The 17246-nt window shown below is 39.5% G+C and overlaps 1 protein-coding gene across 7 annotated transcripts in view; it reads left to right on the top strand.

The window, feature by feature from the left end:
• Positions 1 to 17246, top strand: part of FAM189A1 (family with sequence similarity 189 member A1) — a 107502-nt gene that overhangs the window by 25409 nt on the left and 64847 nt on the right. For all 7 annotated transcript variants that reach the window (XR_006163037.1, XM_042779656.1, XM_042779655.1 and 4 more), the window contains exon 2: positions 13371 to 13427. Coding sequence is in view for 6 of the 7 variants with exons in the window: in XM_042779656.1 (XP_042635590.1) it covers positions 13371 to 13427 (57 nt within the window). In the remaining variant the exon portion in view is untranslated. The remainder of the gene's footprint in view (positions 1 to 13370; positions 13428 to 17246) is intronic.

Genomic DNA, 17246 nt, shown 5'->3' with positions numbered 1-17246 from the left:
TTGTCTTGTAAAGAATATTTCCCAGGTAAGTCACCAGTATCTGATATAGCCCCTAACCAGAGACTCCTTGAAGCACAAGGTAGTCATGTTCCTACAAATCAACAACAATAACTTGAGAGAGTCTTCATTGACAGCTCTGAAGTACCGAGGTTGATTTTCTTCACATTAGCTGCCAGTTTGGAGTTTGAGGTGAACTCCATTTGAATTTCTCCTATCCATTATTCAGCAAGTTTCAGTGTGGTCCTTGGTCTGTTTGATGTTGCTAGAAAGCCAAGTTTCTCCGTTAAGTGCTTTTGATACTCACATCAGAGCAACCACTGTTGTAATTGTTTTCCTGTCAACTTTCTCCGTGTGTACAAAAAGAAAGCTGCTGGCCAGACCAGAAGAGGTCTATCTCTCTCTGCATTCTTCATCTTAAAAATAAAACTTTTGTTTCTCAGATGGTGATTCTGGAAAGATAATGTGGAAGGGTAGTGAGAAAATGGTTCTAAAACCAGATATTATTGTGTGCAAAGTCACTATCTCATTCTGTTATAAGCCTGAGTTCAGTAAAATCAAGTATGTTTTTTGAAAAGACAAGTGACACCTCATATTCTGGAATACCATTCCATTGCTTCAGGTTTTGAGAGTTAATTTTCAAAATTATTTAATTCTGGTGGAAACTAGATGCCAAAGTTACAAGTTACAAAACTTTTTAGGCTGTGTTAGTGTGCATAAAATCATTTGAAAGTATTAGTCTCTCTGTCTTGTTTTTAGTTTTTCCTGTCTTACTGAATAAAGTATCTCCAGCTGAAGTAGGGATATAGCTGCTTTTATGAAAGTCAATATGTTAGGCTTTTGTTGAGTCTGTGGTCAGCCAGGCTGCAGTAACACAAACATTGAGAGTGTGGGAATCTTACTGGGATGGTAATTTCAAAGCTTCTTTGTGAGCTTTTTGCAGGCAATCAGAGACATGTAGAACAAACCAAAGAGGCCCTGTCTTTGAAATATAATTGAGTTTGATGTACTGCTTACTCAGTTTTCTTTGCCTTTGACTCTGTGGAATTTTTTTTAAAATTAAGACATCTGACTGTGATGAAGTGGGAAAATAGTCATATTTGAGCTTAGCCATTTAATATTAGGTAAAGTTATAGTTATATCTTAGGAGGTATTTAAGAAGGTGTTTTAAAGAGAATAAAACACTGTTCAGTCTAATGCCTGTATGTGAATGGATGTACCATATGAAATTAACATTTAATTAATTTTTGGTCATGATGGTGGACACACATCTAAAGATCAGACATAATGCTGGTTAATCTGTAATCCTTGTTAAACAAACATGCTTCACATGGCAGTGGGAATCACTTTTTCTGGATTTTTACTTCCTCCACAGGTGACAATACAGATAATATCTTGTAGACAAAAAGGGTGTGAAGGAGGATCCTGGTAACTATAGGCCAGTTATCCTGACCTCAGTACCAGGTAAGGAAATGGAACAGTTTATACTGATGCCATCACACAGCACGTACAGGATGGCCAGGGTGTCAGACCCAGCCAGCACGGGTTTGGGAGGGGTAGGTCATGTTTGACCAACCTGATCTCTTTTTATGACCAAGTGACCTGCCTGGTGGATGCAGGAAGGGCTGTGGATGTTGTGTACCTGGACTTGAGCAAGGCCTTTGACACCGTCTGCCACAGCATTCCCTGGAAAAGCTGCAGCCCAGGGCTTGGACAGGAGCACTCTGTGCTGGGTTCAGAACTGGCTGGATGGCCACAGAGTGGTGCTGAACGGTGCTGCAGCCAGCTGACACTCACTAGTCATGCACCCCAGGGGTCTGTGCTGGGGCCACTTCTGTTCAATATTTTTATTGATGACATGGATGAGGGTATTGATTCTTTCATTAGTAAATTTGCAGACAACACTAAGCTGGGAGCATGGAAGGCAGGATGGCTCTGCAGGGAGACCTGGAATGTTTGGATGGATGGGCAGAGTCCAGTGGGATGAAATTTAACAAGTCCAAGTGCCATGTCCTGCATTTTGGCCACAATACCCCCCTGCAGTGTTACAGGCTGGGATGGTGTGGCTGGACAGTGCCCAGGCAGGAAGGACCTGGGGGTGCTGATGGACAGCTGACTCAACATCAGCCAGCCGTGTGCCCTGGTGGCCAAGAAGGCCAATGGCCCTGGCCTGTGTCAGGAATGCTGTGGCCAGCAGGAGCAGGGAGGTCATTCTGCCCCTGTGCTCAGCACTGGTGAGGCCACACCTCGAGTGCTGTGTCCAGTTCTGTCCCCTCAGTTTAGGAAGGACGTTGAGACGCTTTAGCACGTCCAGAGGAGGGAACGAGGCTGGGGAGGGGCTGGGAACACAAACCCTGTGAGGGGCTGGGAACACAAACCCTGTGAGGGGCTGGGAACACAAACCCTGTGAGGAACAGCTGAGGGAGCTGGGGTTGTTCACCCTGGAGAAAAGGAGACTCAGGGGTGACCTTATCACTCTCTACAACTCCCTGAAAGGTGGCTGTGCTCAGGTGGGGTTGGGCTCTTTCTCCAGGCAGCACTGACAGAATGAGAGGACACAGTCTGTGCCAAGGGAAGTATAGGTTGGATATTACGAAAAAGTTTTTTATGGAAAGAGTGATCAAGTACTGGAATGGTCTGCCTGGGGAGGTGGTGGAGTCACCATCCCTGAATGTGATTAAAAAAAGACTGGATGTGGCACTCAGTGCCATGGTTTAGTTGAGATGTTAGGGCATAGGTTGGACCTGATGATCTTGAACGTCTCTTCCAACCGAGTGATTCTGTGATTCTGTACAATGCAGGTGTTATTTGATGCAGTAAGGAGCCAGTTTCTGCAAGTCTGAGTTCTGATGATGAATGATGCTGCAAAACCCTGGAACAAATTTTTAGGATAAAGTGTTTTGATCTAGCAGTAATGTAAAAATGCAAAACTGATCTTTTAAGATTATAAGATTGTTTTTTCCTTTTAATCTTGGCACAAAGTTCCTGTTACATTTATCAGAAGTCCTGACCTTAGAGTGAGGTGGAATAAGTCTTTGGATTCCTGGCCTTAGAGTGAGGTGGAATAAGTCTTTGGATTCCTTGAGCTTACTTTTCCTGTGGGGAAAGGCTTTCTGTAGAGTGAGTGGGGTTTGTGGTTGAATGGCCATTAAATAATCCTAGAAAGCAGACCACTAGGATCTGGCAAATGGGTCTGGTGTGAGATCAGGTCTCATAAGAAGACTGGTGTTTTGTTTTCACTCTATTTCTAAATTAATATGGAAAACATTTCAATTTGATCATCCAGCTTGGCTTTGTAACCAGTATTATACAGGATGTTTTTCTGTCTGCAGTATTTCAGAGTTCATGTATTTCAACCATGTTTATTATAAATTACAATTTACTGTGCAAATGAGTTTAGTGTTATACATCAGTAATCTCTTTGAATCTCTTACAAAGAGAAAATAGACAACATTTTAGTTGCTCTGTAATGCTTATAGGGTTTTCTTTTTCGCATTCTCCTTGCACTTAAAATAGCTCTGGGCTTTGATTTGGGAAGGTTATAAGGTTATACTTTTATTCATTCAGCATTCAGACTATTATTGACCAAATAATCAATTGTATTCAAATTAACAAAAGAGCAAGTCTTGGGCTGCCCAAACCTATGGCCTGCTGTCAGGTTAAGAAGCCTCTACAGTAGAGTTAGACTTCGATTACAGAGGTTTTGGTGCTTTTACTTCTTCCCTAGTGTTTGGCTTGGATTTTGGGGGCATGTTGTGTATCAGATTTCACTAGAAAACAGCTTTGCTTTTGCCAAGTAGTTCTGCAGTCTTAAGCTGGAAGTCCATGTCACTGTGCTGCCAGGAGCTTGGTGTGAGAAAAGCACCTGCCTGCTCCCTAGATCATTTCAATATGTGCCTTCCCTTCTGTAAAGCTTGATGGCTTTCATTGCTCCATAGGATGGCATTGAAAGCTCATTTTCATGTGGGTGCAGTGTAGACCTTCATGCTTTGTTTGTGATGCTGGAGTGATAGGCTTTTCTACTTGCCTAAGTCCTTTGCTCTTTCTTTCCAAACCAATTGGAGATGTTTATAAATTATTCTCAAGGGTTGTCATAAACAGGTATCTTACAACTTGTATGCAGTATGTCTAAAAGAATGTATTTTAAGTCTTTAATAGTAACTAATGAGATTATTGTAATTAAAATGGAGGTAATTCTCTTAATTATTCTATACACTTTACGTTCTTTGTTCAGTCTATTTTGACTCTGTATCAGCATAATTTCATTTTTGCATTTTGCTGCTGACAGGCTTTAAGTGTCTGGAGTTCAGGCACGTGAGCATTCTGAGCAAGGAAATGTGGTACAGTGGCTACTGGCTGCTGATGGCACCTGGATTTCCATTTTGTTCCATTAAGGCTGGAGAGGGCCAGGTGCAGGTATTTTCCCTGATCTTACCTCATTATGGTTTAGATAGTTTGGTATTGGAGGACAGGTGTTGAGCTGGGACCATCAGGATCATCAAGTCCAACTCCTGGCCCTGTGCGGGACACTGCTAACATCACACCATGTGCCTGAGAGCATTGTCCAGACACTTCTGGAACTGTCAGGCTGATGCTGTGACTGTTGCCCTGGGGAGCCTGTTCCAATGCCCAGTCACCATCCAGGGGAAAAACTCTCCTAATCTCTAACCTAAACCTCCCCTGACTCAGCCATGTGCTGCTTTCTCAGGTCCCGTCCATGGTGAAGAGATCAGTGCCTGCCCCTCTGGAGGATGCTGTAGACTGACAAGTTCTGCCCTTGGTCTGTTTTCCTCCCAGCTGAATAGACCAAGTGATTTCAGCCACTCCTGGTGTGAGACCCTTCACCATTTTTGTTGCCCTCTTTTAGACACTCTCTAATAGCTTAATGGTGTTTTTATTGTGGTGCCCAGAACCGCCCCCAGCACTGGAGGTGAGGCTGCCCCAGCCCAGAGCAGAGCAGGACAATCCCCTCCCTTGCCCAGCTGGTGATGCTGTGCCTGATGCCCCCAGGACACACTTGGCCCTCGTGGCTGCCAGGGCACTGCTGACTCAGGTTCAGCTTGCCATGAAATTCATGTCCAGAGCCCCTGGTGTGTTGGCATGTTTGGAAGGCATCTATCCATCCTTAAATTAAAACTGTATTTAGCCAAATTAATTTGTCCTTTCCCTCTGAAGACCTGCTTTGGATGTGGTGAGCAGCAGTCTGTAGTGGTTATAGCTGCCTGGGAAGTGTTGTCTCAGAAAAGGTGGTGAGAGAATGCATTAGTGTAGGTGGCTTTCACCAGGAGCCTGGTGACAGAAGTCAGTAGGCTGAGGACAGTGTTTGTCTGATCTGACCATTTAATATTTACTCTGCTCCTTTCTCTCTCTCATTGCTGCCTGTGCATCTTTAACCTTTTCCTTTATCTGGTAGCATGGCCTAGAGGCAAATCACTAATCATGGTCATTAGAGTATGAGGTCTATTGCTATTTGATTAACCTTTCTCCATGTGTCCTGTGGCACTGCAGTTTGAAATATAGCTCCTAAAGGTCTGTGGAATTGGAGGAGTGGAGCTTACTCTGTACTAGTGCTGTGCAGAGGCACCACACATTGTTTTATTGCATTTGGAAGCCCTTCTAAATTTGAGGCAAAGAAAATGCTCTTGTTATTGATACTTAAATCCCTTTATAATACACCTCAGCTTTCATCCCCTGAGAAATTCTGTCAGTAATTGAAAGAACCATTGTCTTGTTTCAGTTATCTAAAGAATCTCAGTCTTCATTGTTATAATTATTGGAAGAGCCCAGCAGCTCTTCTACTAAATTAGTACTAATTTCCTAATGCTACTGGGAAACAATATTTCTAGAATAATTTTCTGTACTGAGTCAATGATACAAGTCAAGATTGGTGTGAAAACAGATTAGAGAATGTCTGAAGAAATTTATCAGTTTTTCTTTTGTCACAATAACATTGAGGATTTTTTTTTTTAATACAATGAAACATAAAATGAAAATTCTGGAAGTGAAGTTCTGATAGATGGGTAATATCTTTGCCTTAGTAATGGAAAAATATGGAATCCTTCATTACTGGAGCAAAGATAAAATTTTCACATTTTCAGTCCTTGAAGGAGGGTAACTATTATGAAAGAAATAAAACATGATTTATTTTATAGACTCATAATAGCTTTCCAATTATTTCAAGCACATTATTTCTTTCATTACAAACAATTAAAAATGTGTCAGTAGTTTTGGAAAGGAAATTCAATATACTTCTAGGTGTGGAGATTTCGTCCCTGTTAGAAATCATCTTTGTAAATATATTGTATGGAATGCACATAAAGACCAAGAAAATAAATATTCAGATGAAGAAAAATTGACACTTGAGTTTACAACACCTGCATACAGATCTATCATATTGGGCAAACTGCTTCTAATTTCACTGATTTCTTTGGTTCAGTGCATTTTAATTAAGCTTTTGACTGCTCCTCAGTAAACCCTTTCAGCTTCAAAGAACTGATAAGCTATCCACACTTGATCTGAGCTACTGTAGAGATGCTAAATATCATGTATGGGCAGCACATTTCTTCAGTCAATTTTTTTTGTGAAAGAATTGCTTGGTCTGGCTTTCATTTTGGATGTTGTGGAACACAGCAGCTGGTTCTGCAGCAGTGCTACCGCTGGTGTCACTCAAAACACTTGTGTTCTTTAGGTTCATTCGTGGGTCATTCTGCAGAAGGGAAGGTGCTTGGGTTGTCAGGGAACTTCATTTTAATTTGAGACAATTGTCCAAGAGCCACAAAATACCTTCTTATGTTATCCCTTACAGTATCTCAATAGACTTTATTCTGAGTTCAAATTCTTCACCTATGAAGGAGCACATATTGAGCTCACTCTTCAGTCATCTGTTTATTTCAGGTTTGTTCATAAATACTCTAATACATTTGAAAGCTTGGAGAATTGGTTCCAAACTGCTTAGTTACTTTTCTGTTTAAATACTCTTATGCTAATGGCTGTGTGCCTTATTAATGCTCATGGATTACATTATGGGGCATAGAAAATAATGTAATAGTCTGTTCTGTGAGTATGTTTAATAAAAAACAGATTAGAATTAAGACTGTATTGTGAGTCACTGACATATCAGCTCTGTGCTTAATATCTTATCTAAACCCTTGTCCATAGCTTTCAGTACAATTTGCATATTTTAGTGAAGCTGAGCATAACAGTTCTGAACCACTCAGAAGAGTAAAAAATACGGAACACAAGAAGTTTTTTTAACTGAAAAATAAAATATTCTCATGGATATATACTCCATCAGTGCTCGTTTTCTCTGTATGTCAAATTGTTTCCTTCTAGAAACAAATTATAGATGTGTCATGAGCAGATTTCTGAGGGGTGTGGAGAATATTTCATAGGAATACAAAGAGAAAACCAGAAAAAAGCTCACCCTAGAGCTTAAAATAAGATCAAAACTGTGTACTCTTAATACATGCTGGTAGCTGTGTCAATGTATAGGAAATTTTACTGTCCTGTTCTTGTGGGGCACCAAGGGATTTTGTTTCTCTGCTCCTGTTTCCATGGCAATTAGAATTAGATTAGTTTTAGGTTCACAGTGGATAAATGAGAGCAACTAAGCTATGATGTAGTGTTTGTGAGTCAGGAACATACTGAGTCTTTTTATAAAGTAGCCCAAAACTGTGCTTAAATCATTGTGGTTTTCTGGTTGCTGTTGACTTCCTTGTATTTATCTTTCAGCATCCAGATCTTTTACTCGTGGTTGCAGTCTGGTGGCACTTGTGCTTTTTGTGTTTGTAGGGATGCAGCCTTTGAATGAGAGAGCAGTGCCTGAATTCTAGTGATAGCTGCATATTGAACAGTCTGCGTATTTGCTAATAAATATTTATGTTAAATATTTTAAAAACTCTTTAGCCCAGGACTGATTGCAGTGTTTTGAGCGTGCTGTAATGGTATGATTTTTATCAGCACCCATTTTTTAGGATGACTTTCTTGAAGACAATTCCAAAACCAAGCCACTGTTCTGTATTTGTCCATACAGTTTTCATGTCTGTGTGTGTATGCCTATAGAAATATATAAACCTTTTTCTTCTGGTACTTGTTAATACATTCATACCACCCTCACCCCAGGAGATTTTCATTCTTCCTGTTTTTCCAGGAATTGGAATGGAGAGTAATATTACTGGTGGACTGTTCCAGTCACTTTTCAGCTAATTCCCATGCAGCATAGTTCTTTTTCCTATTGTGTATATTTAACTTTACCAGCATTTTGCACTAATGGATTGCAGATGCCACAGAGAGTGTTATTATAAGAAGATTTCATGCTCTGGTAGTAATGTGTCATGCTTTTATAGTCTCTGAGTAGGTGATAGTTGTGACATTACTCACACAGTATTTAATGCTGCATTTTGTTCAATAATTATCTACCTTTTACAAGGGCTATGGTAGATTTCCCAGAAACATTGTCCTGGACTGCCAGGACAATGCCATTGTTTTAGACTCTCTGAGGTACACCTAGACCTAAAGACAGTTGGGGGTGTTATTTGTTGAGGTAAACTTGAACTTCACCCTTCCAGGAACATTTGAGTTGACAAAATTAATCTTTGCAGTAGTCTGTGCTCTTGTAGCCCAAAAAGCGGAGCCTTGGGAAGTGTTGGTGGTTTCAAGCCCTTGTGCAGGAGCACAGCTGCTGCTGTGCTTTGCTCCAGAAAGCACTGGTGCTGTGGGTGCTGGGATTTCCCTTTGGCAGCCCAGTTACTGCCCTGCCCTCTCCACTCAGCTCCTCATGCCCCATCTGCCTGTTGGTGCTGTGCCTGTTCTGCCTGGCCCACCCTGCTGATGTTTGTCTGATGTGCTGGTACAAACAGACCCTTTGGTTTCTGGGTTATCTCACTGTGATCACAACACACGTTTTTGGAAACACATACACAGGTATCTGTAAACATAAATAAAATAAATTTAGTTCTTAGAAGAAGCCTGAGGAAGAATTTCTGCAATTACTGTGAAGAGCCTGTATGCTTGTTTTCATGTGGCTTAATCCATTGATTAGAGAACTGGTCTTGTATTCACAAGCTGAAAACGTAACTAAGCCCTAAATTGATAGAAAATAAACAAATTAATTGATATATGTTGTGCCAGGCTGAGCAAGGAAACAGGAATAAGAATAGAGAATAAAACTTGGAATTTTCTATAACTCATTCCCTATATTAGACTAGAAAACCATTTTTAGTAGAACTAAGGGAAAATAATTAATTTTATTAAGTAAATTAATACATAGATGTCACTAATTTAAAATGTCTACTTTTTTTTGTACCTTGATAGTATTTCACTATGCTTAATGTGGCTTTAATTACAGTAATTTCATGACTATAAGGCGCACCCTTTTGACTAAAATTTTCCCTCGAACCCGGAAGTGCGCCTTATAGTCCGGTGCGCCTTATCTGATATACAAAGTTGCGAAATTTGCCAAACCGGAAGTGTGAGCTGTGAGCCCTGGGGGGAGCCGGCAGTGCCACGGCAGCCGGGTAAAGGCGGGCCCGGGGGCCCATGGCACCGCCCCTGCCGGGTCCAGGCAGTCCCGGGGGCCCATGGCTGCCGGATACAGGCAGGCCCTGGGGCTCGCGGCACCACCCCTGCCAGGTGGAGGCGGGCCTGGGGGCCAATGGCTGCCGGGTTGAGGAGGGGCCTCGGCCAGCAACCATGTGGGGGGAGCTGGGGGCGGAGCCTCGCTGCAGAAAAAAAGTGCGCCTTACAGTCCGGTGTGCCTTATGTGATCTACAAAGTTGTGAATTTTGCCGACTCCCGGGGGGTGCACCTTATAGTCCGGTACACCTTATGGTCGTGAAATTACTGTAATATTTATATAAATATACGATTTATGTAGTTCAGAAAAGAAGTTTAAATGCAAGAGCCGTTTTGGCTCCTTGGAGTTGGAGGCTTGGAAAGCAGATGATTTAAGATACATTGAGATGCTGCATCATGTGATCTGTGCCATATTCAATGTCAGAGCCCTCTAAATTTCTGGGGATTCACCAGACTGTGGATGCAAAATGTGGGAAAAGACACTATCAAGGGCTAACTCTCTGTTTGCAGTCCCTGTACTAGAAAGTAATTTTACCTGCTGTTTTTGTCCTGCCTCAATTTGTGCCTGTTAAAGTAAATGCATATTTATCATGCATGAGCACCACTTGCATTAATGATAATGGAGTTTTCATATGCATGTTGAGTTACTGCATTTCTAATGCTGCAGAAGTCAGCACTGATGTACTCTTGTTTTTTCCTCTGTGCTTCAGCATTCTTATAATCAGCAGATACATAGATCTGTGGGAATTCTCCTTCAGGAATCAGGCAAAGCTACTTTTTTGAATGTTTTTATTATTTCAATTATTATGTAGTGGGGAGGTTCACTACAATTCAGAAGATGGAAATTGGGTCCAAAGTAGTAGATGAATGTACTCTGCAGGTTCTGAAATTAAAACACATTGCCAAGGTTAAGGGATTGTTGAAATCTTCAAACTCCAGTTTACTTTTCATTTAAGAAAGAAAAACCGGTGCACAGAATACATGTGATGTAGTGATTTTTGAAAAGCATAAGAAGCTGTATGGATTGCAATGTTGTGCTATTGAATATTCTCGTTACTATTGTAAGATATTTTGGGCCTGTAAATTGCATACTACTTGTCAAATAATTGCTAGTTTTGTATAGAAATAAAGTGGGGTTTCTACTAACTGTATTTAATGTTAGCGTTGTATTTATAAAAAGTATAAGCTGAAGAGAAAACAAACCCTTAAGACTAGGGGCTTTTTGAGTGTTGGTTTGTTGGGGTTTGGGGTTTTTTGTGGGGTTTTTTTGCTTGTTTGTTTGTTTGGGTTTGTGGAGGCTTGTTTGGTTTGGCTTTGTTCTTAAGTTCCTGGTCTTCAATCCGGTCTTCAATATCAAGAGAAGTCTAGATTTCTGTTTTGGTAGTAATTTGGTGTATTCTAGCTAAATGTTAGATTTGTGTGTGTGATATCCTCTGTCTGCTTTTTTCCTAGTAACATAACTGTGCACATTGTGGGTTAATGTGAGGTGCTTGGCACTGGAAGTAGCTGCATCTTAATGCAAAATAAGGTTTTTTGGGTAAACAGTGACTGACACAGGGGAGTAATGAGGTTGGAAAATTAGGTGACAGCATTGTTGAAGTGACGTCTTATAATGCCAATATTAAAGACAAAGGTGGAACAGAATTCTTGTGTCTGTTATCAGTGTAAATTTATCAAGTGGCCTGGATGTGCTTGACCTTTAGCATGGAGAGCCAGTACAGCGAGTGCCACGAAACTCTCCTTTTCCAAACCCAAACACATGTACCTGTTTCATCTTACAAGGCCTGTCTAAAGGTCAAACACAGTTGTAGTTCAGCTGAACAAAAGAGATCAGCTCCCTTCTTGCACCCTGTGCAATGCCACAAATAAGACAAGAGGGGTAGGGGTTTAGTTCATGAAAGGGAGGTCACAGTAAATGAAAGTAAAGATTTGCTTCTCATCGGTAGTGCACTACAGTATATTGGCTCTGACCATATGACTGGGTGACTGAGAAATACTGATTTACATAGGAGTATTTTATGTATCAATACATGCTCTGGTTTGGAATGCAATTTCTTACTTTTCCTAAAGGGATTTCTTTAATAACCTCACAATTTCAGCCTGCCCATTTATTTAATTGGAAGCATGTTGCTGTCCAGCGAGCAGATAAACTAGCTAACCTTGTCATTTTACCTTCTGAGTGCAGTTTCACATTACAGGATTATCAGCCCAGAGCCAAGTTATCATACAGTAATAATAAGCTAACATAGCTGTGTGAGCACATTTAATTAACTGCAAAGATGGAATTCTCGGCTTTTCCTTCACTTGGCCACCATCCAGAAGTGTGTAACTTCTCTGCTGTAGGAAATGCTGTAGAATACAAACTATGCACATTTGCATGTAGGCATCATCTGGACAGTCTTTGATATCCATATCCTAGTCTTGGTTCATTTTTACCGTGCATTTATCTCTCAGCTGCTGCATTTGTACTTCACTTAGAAACTAACACTTAGAATTTACTAAAAAACCTCATTTGATGGGTCTTTTTTAATGGCATAGCTACCAAAGAAAATACCAAAAGGTGCATTTTCCACATGTTGTCTTTCTGAATGTTTTCAACAACTGCTGCAGCTGTGGATATTATCAGATTGTGAAATATGCTTGAAACATGCTCACAGTATGAGTGTCCACAGACTGGACTTTGTGAGAGCTTAAACTGGACACTCCTCAGTGCAGCTGCTGCAGATAACCAACAGGTCTTTCTCCCACATTCACACCAAGCATCACTGGACTGCATTGTTTCCAGCCCAGTTCCCAGTATAGTGTTCCTCACCTCTGCAGTGGCTAGAGGCATTTTTGTTTGTTATGCTCTACTATTTTTACACCCAAAATATTGTTAGGAAAGCAGGATGGAGTGAGAATGGTGACTAGCTAAGTACAAAAGTTATTGTTACGCAGATTCTTGGCACAAGCTGAGGTGAAAGAATGACACTGTGGACTCTTGAAATAAATACATTGTGCATTCTTTTCTCTGCATTTTATTTGGGTTCTACGTTACTGTTTTTGTAATTCAGTTTTCTGATGAAAAGGTTCTTCTCCACTACTTTTTCTCCCACACCAGGGTCAATATCCCTCACTCCACTTCTTGTGTCTTTCTCCATTTTTAACTACATGTAAGGCTTATAGCATCTCAACTGTATCTTGCATGCTATTTTAAAATACTGAAGATGAGCTTAGATGTATAAAGGTCTGAATCCTGCTTGCTTTTGGTTTGTAGTATAGGGAGTAATGTATCTGTATGCTAAATCCAAGTTTTAATGAATGTATGGGTCTTCTTTCAAGCATAAGATCATATGGGGAGGTTGTTTGAGTGGGTGAAATGGAACACAAAACCCTTTTGCTAATTTATCTGGATACCTGGATGATTTTCTGATTGTTCTATCATTAGTCCTCTTTTGTTAGCTAATATTCAATTGCGCTAAGAGACCACAAGAAAATTTGCCCTAAACATTTATTCTCCTTTAGTGTTGATAACATTTGGGACTGGGAGAGAAGAAATGTTTTAACAACTTCTTGTGCTCTGATCAGAACTAAGTGAATCTGGCAGCTGGATTGAAATTTGTTTAAAAACAGCTTAGTACTAGTTCTGTTTATTTTTTATTGAGAATAAAAGGAAAGCATTTTAGCTTTAATATTTGATTTCCATCATTCTGGATATACATATCATGACTGTGTATTAACTTCACCTTATTGCCTACTGTGTTTTCAATGACACTGGTATAACCATCATGCCTCTGTAGTAACTCTGCTCTCTGTTGCAGGTGCTGTTGTCAGGATTGATCGGTGTTGTTTCATGGAAGAGGCCCCTGTCCCTTGTGGTGAGAAACTCCCAGTGCTTTTGTCTTTATAGAGAAGCCTGATAGTCTGTGGGGATGATTTGCAGTGCTGCTGTGTATCCTGATATTTATGAACACTTAGTACAAAAAGTGAAAGACATTTGAAGTTGGAACGTGTAAACTACCTGGGTGAAAAAAATATTTTTCTGCTGTCTCACAAACAGACTATTGCTCTGCTTGTACCTTTGCATTTAACTTAATTAGCCAAAAAATGCCCTGCAGAACAATCTTTTTTAACAGGTATCTGGATGGAAGAAAGCCCATACTGAATTAGTAGTTGTTTGTCTTCCTCTGCAGAAAGATTTCCAGCTGCTTTATTATTTCTATTGTGAGATTCATGTAGTTACTTAATGATGAACAGTAATCCATTCTTTGTGTGTGTATGCTAATAGAGTTTCAGTTAGCTTATTAATGTAAAGCAGTATGAGATGGAAATCAATCTTATTAAAAACACGTGATGACTGTGTCAATAAGGATGTCTCAGCAGGTAAACATTGTCCTTGAAACAATGTGCACGTGTAACAGAGTAACATGAAACCTTTGTAATGTAGTACTAAAGATCATTCACTGAATAAAGAATATAATGGACAGCGTGAAATTTGAAGTCTTGTAATAATAAGAATAAACCTAATTAGAACTTCAGGTATATCTTCCAGTGTTATGAACTCAGACAGTAGGCACAGAGCTCACATAATTTGAATAAATAATATTCATCAGAAATGTTGTCGAGGGCTGTTGAGACTTGGCCTCTCTGATTCCTGAACACTCAGTTGCATGTTGTAAATTCAGCTGGGCTTTCTAATATTGACTCATTGAATGAAATGTAAATAGGCAGTCATGGTCAGTGTAATTCAAGGAAATAAAGAAAAAAGGGAGGAAACAGTAATGGTAACATTACTCCTTACAGAGCAGCTCAACTTCCTAAAATCTGCTCTAGGAAATTATTTATTTCCAAGAGTAAGCGTAATGGTCTTGGGTTAGATCCTGATCTTCTGCATTGGCCTGTGGTGGTGATACTCTGATCAGCTGAAGGATGGGGACGGGGATGGTGTTTTCCACTTGTGTATGATTAAGCTGTGTAGTGGTTTCACAGTGGCTGTAACAATGTCCTGTTTTGCTTGCTGAGTTGTAAATACCTTTGAGCAGTTGGACCCCACGTGTGCAGGGTTACTGTTCTGTTTAGCAATCAATAATTTATAACTTTACAACCTCACAGCACAAAGTACCACCAATGAGCTAATGAGCCATGTTTCTCCTGGTCTGTTTATACAACACATATGCCAAATACATATGGTCAATAATTACCTTTTAACCTATTTTATAGTATTATAAACAGCTAGATAATCTATTTCAATACATATCTTTTTGATGCAGTGTATTACAAAATTTGGCATTGCTGAGAGTGATAGCAGAAAGACAGATAAATAGCTTTATCATTTGAAGCTATGAATAAAGTTATATAAAATTAAACCATGCACCATCTGTGATGTCCTGAAAACTAGTGAAACTGTGATAATATTTTAAGGTGCCAGTTTTCTGCATATCTAGGATTTTTGACTAAAACTGGTTTATAATAACCAGTGTTTTGACTATTTCTGTGCAGTACTTGAGCAGTATCGAGGCTTTCTGGTTTTCCCACACAACATCACTTGCTTTGGCTTTTTCCTTCCTCTTTCCTTTGCTTATTAAACTATCTTTATCTCCATCTACAAGGTTTTTTTTCACATGGGCTTTTCTAATTCTCTACCAGTCCTACTGCAAGGGGTAGTGAGTGGGTGGCTGGGTGATGCTTTCCTGCTGGGAGGGTCAGCCCCCACACTGCTGGATGCATTTTGCTCAGCACTGTAATCATGCAGGGTTTTTCCACAGATGCAGTGTCTTTTCTTTGCAAATGTATTATTTTCTGCAGGAAAAAGTAGGAAGTTGAAGAAGCGTTAAACAGAGATAGTTCATCAACCATTAATTTCTGGCTGTATCATACTAGAAGTGCATTATGTAGTATTGGTGTAGAAGTGAGAGTGTTGTGGCATAGTTTAACACTTTGGTTCCAAAGTCAAAACTGAGAGTAGTTGTGTATTTATAAGCTGTTAGTATGAATGCTTTTTTGTATTCTGCATTCAGTCAAAGATTTACAAACGTACATGTACCGAGGACAAATGTGTATTTACTAAGGACATTTGCATTATTAATGTACATAAATTTTGAAGTTCTCCTGCTAAAATGTCTTTGCAAATCTTAATTGTCTGGAAAATACACCAGATTTTTTGTTAGTTCTCTGAATTTTCTTGGTCACCACCTAGCGATCGGTTGCTTATGTTGCTAAAATGCTTTATTCATGCAAGGAATCAGTGTCTGTTATCAAACCTGTATTTACATTTACCAGAGAAAATATTCAGGCAAAGGAGACATTTAAATTGATCACACATTGATTTTGAATAGTACTTGCTGTATATTTCAGATTTTTCCTCATTAAACTTTCTCTGTTTTCATTTTGAAGCCTCAGAGTATTGGTAGCACATTTGTAAAATCACTCAAGGGTCCCTTTTTTGGAAACCAAGTGTTGTCTGTGTCACTACCACTGCTTAGTGTTAAAATGCAGTGTTAAAGTAGGAATTTGTTTCCTCATAGTTTATGGAAGCATCTGAAAATTGGGAGAGAGCTTGTGTAGCTCCTGAGGCTGAATAACCTTGAAAAAAAACTTGAAATTGTGCAGTCAGATTATTTTTCTGTTACAATCCAATCTATGGTAATTGCAAATCTATTCATGCTAAGGAGATTAATTCAGTCTCAGAATTGAGTTGAAAGCTTCTCTGTTGCCATCTGGCATGTGGGTGACCCTAGAATAATATTTTTACATTTCTACCTGAAAGTTTTTAAAATAAATGGATAACTTTAATGTTTTTTTCAATGAAGAGAAATGTGGGGTTTCTTAATGTCTGTGAATGTCAGTGAGCACAAGATAATACTACTTATTAATAAATGATCTTGATTACTCAGAATAGCTCTTTAAAAGCATTTACTATGAAATGTGCATTCCAGATCCACTTCTGTGCATCAGTGAACACACAAATCAGTGTGTGTAAAACTCAGTGTGTTGTCCCTTCAAATGAACTATTATTTCAAGCCCTTTTTTTGATAAGCTCATAGGATTTTCTTAATTTAAGAAAAATAAGTGAAGCCACTCTAAACAACTGCAGTTCAACCTGCATATCAGGCAAAAGGATGAACTGATGAACTGCTGTGCAAAGTCTCAGACTGCATCCACAGTAAGATGCAGTTAAATACAAAAATGGACTTTTAAAGAAAATATTCATCTTGGGTCAACTTGGTAGCTCATGGGAAAATCAGAGATTTTTTTTCTAGAATTCCAGTGAAAAACATGAATTAGTTGAAATTCAGACTTGAATGTTTTTCCTTTTTTCTGTAAAAATCATTAGAAAAATGTCTATGTTGAAAAAGGAAATCAATACATCTACATATACTCTTGCACTGTTGGATGCATGAATATGTAAAACTGTCTAAATGTTTTTCCTCATTGATTTTCTCCTCTCACTAAATATCATTGCAGACTATAGCAGGAATAACCAAACTTCATGAAACAGATGAAACATAAAATGAATAGAAATAGTGTATTAGTATTTTATATATAGTGTATTATATAGTAGTAAGCTTCCTATGTTCTGCTTGGTGAGGTGGATAGTTGGCATGTTCCTGGCCATGCTGCTTCACCTAGGGTCCTAGAGTAGCTTAAGGGGTGAGACAAACCTTTTTAAACTCTTGTAAGAGAGTTTGCAGCTTCTT

Source organism: Catharus ustulatus, chromosome 12 (assembly GCF_009819885.2).
Source record: "Catharus ustulatus isolate bCatUst1 chromosome 12, bCatUst1.pri.v2, whole genome shotgun sequence".
Taxonomy (NCBI): Eukaryota; Metazoa; Chordata; class Aves; order Passeriformes; family Turdidae; genus Catharus; species Catharus ustulatus.
The sequence above is the reverse complement of the archived record's forward strand: the minus strand, read 5'-3'. Positions and strand labels throughout refer to the sequence as shown.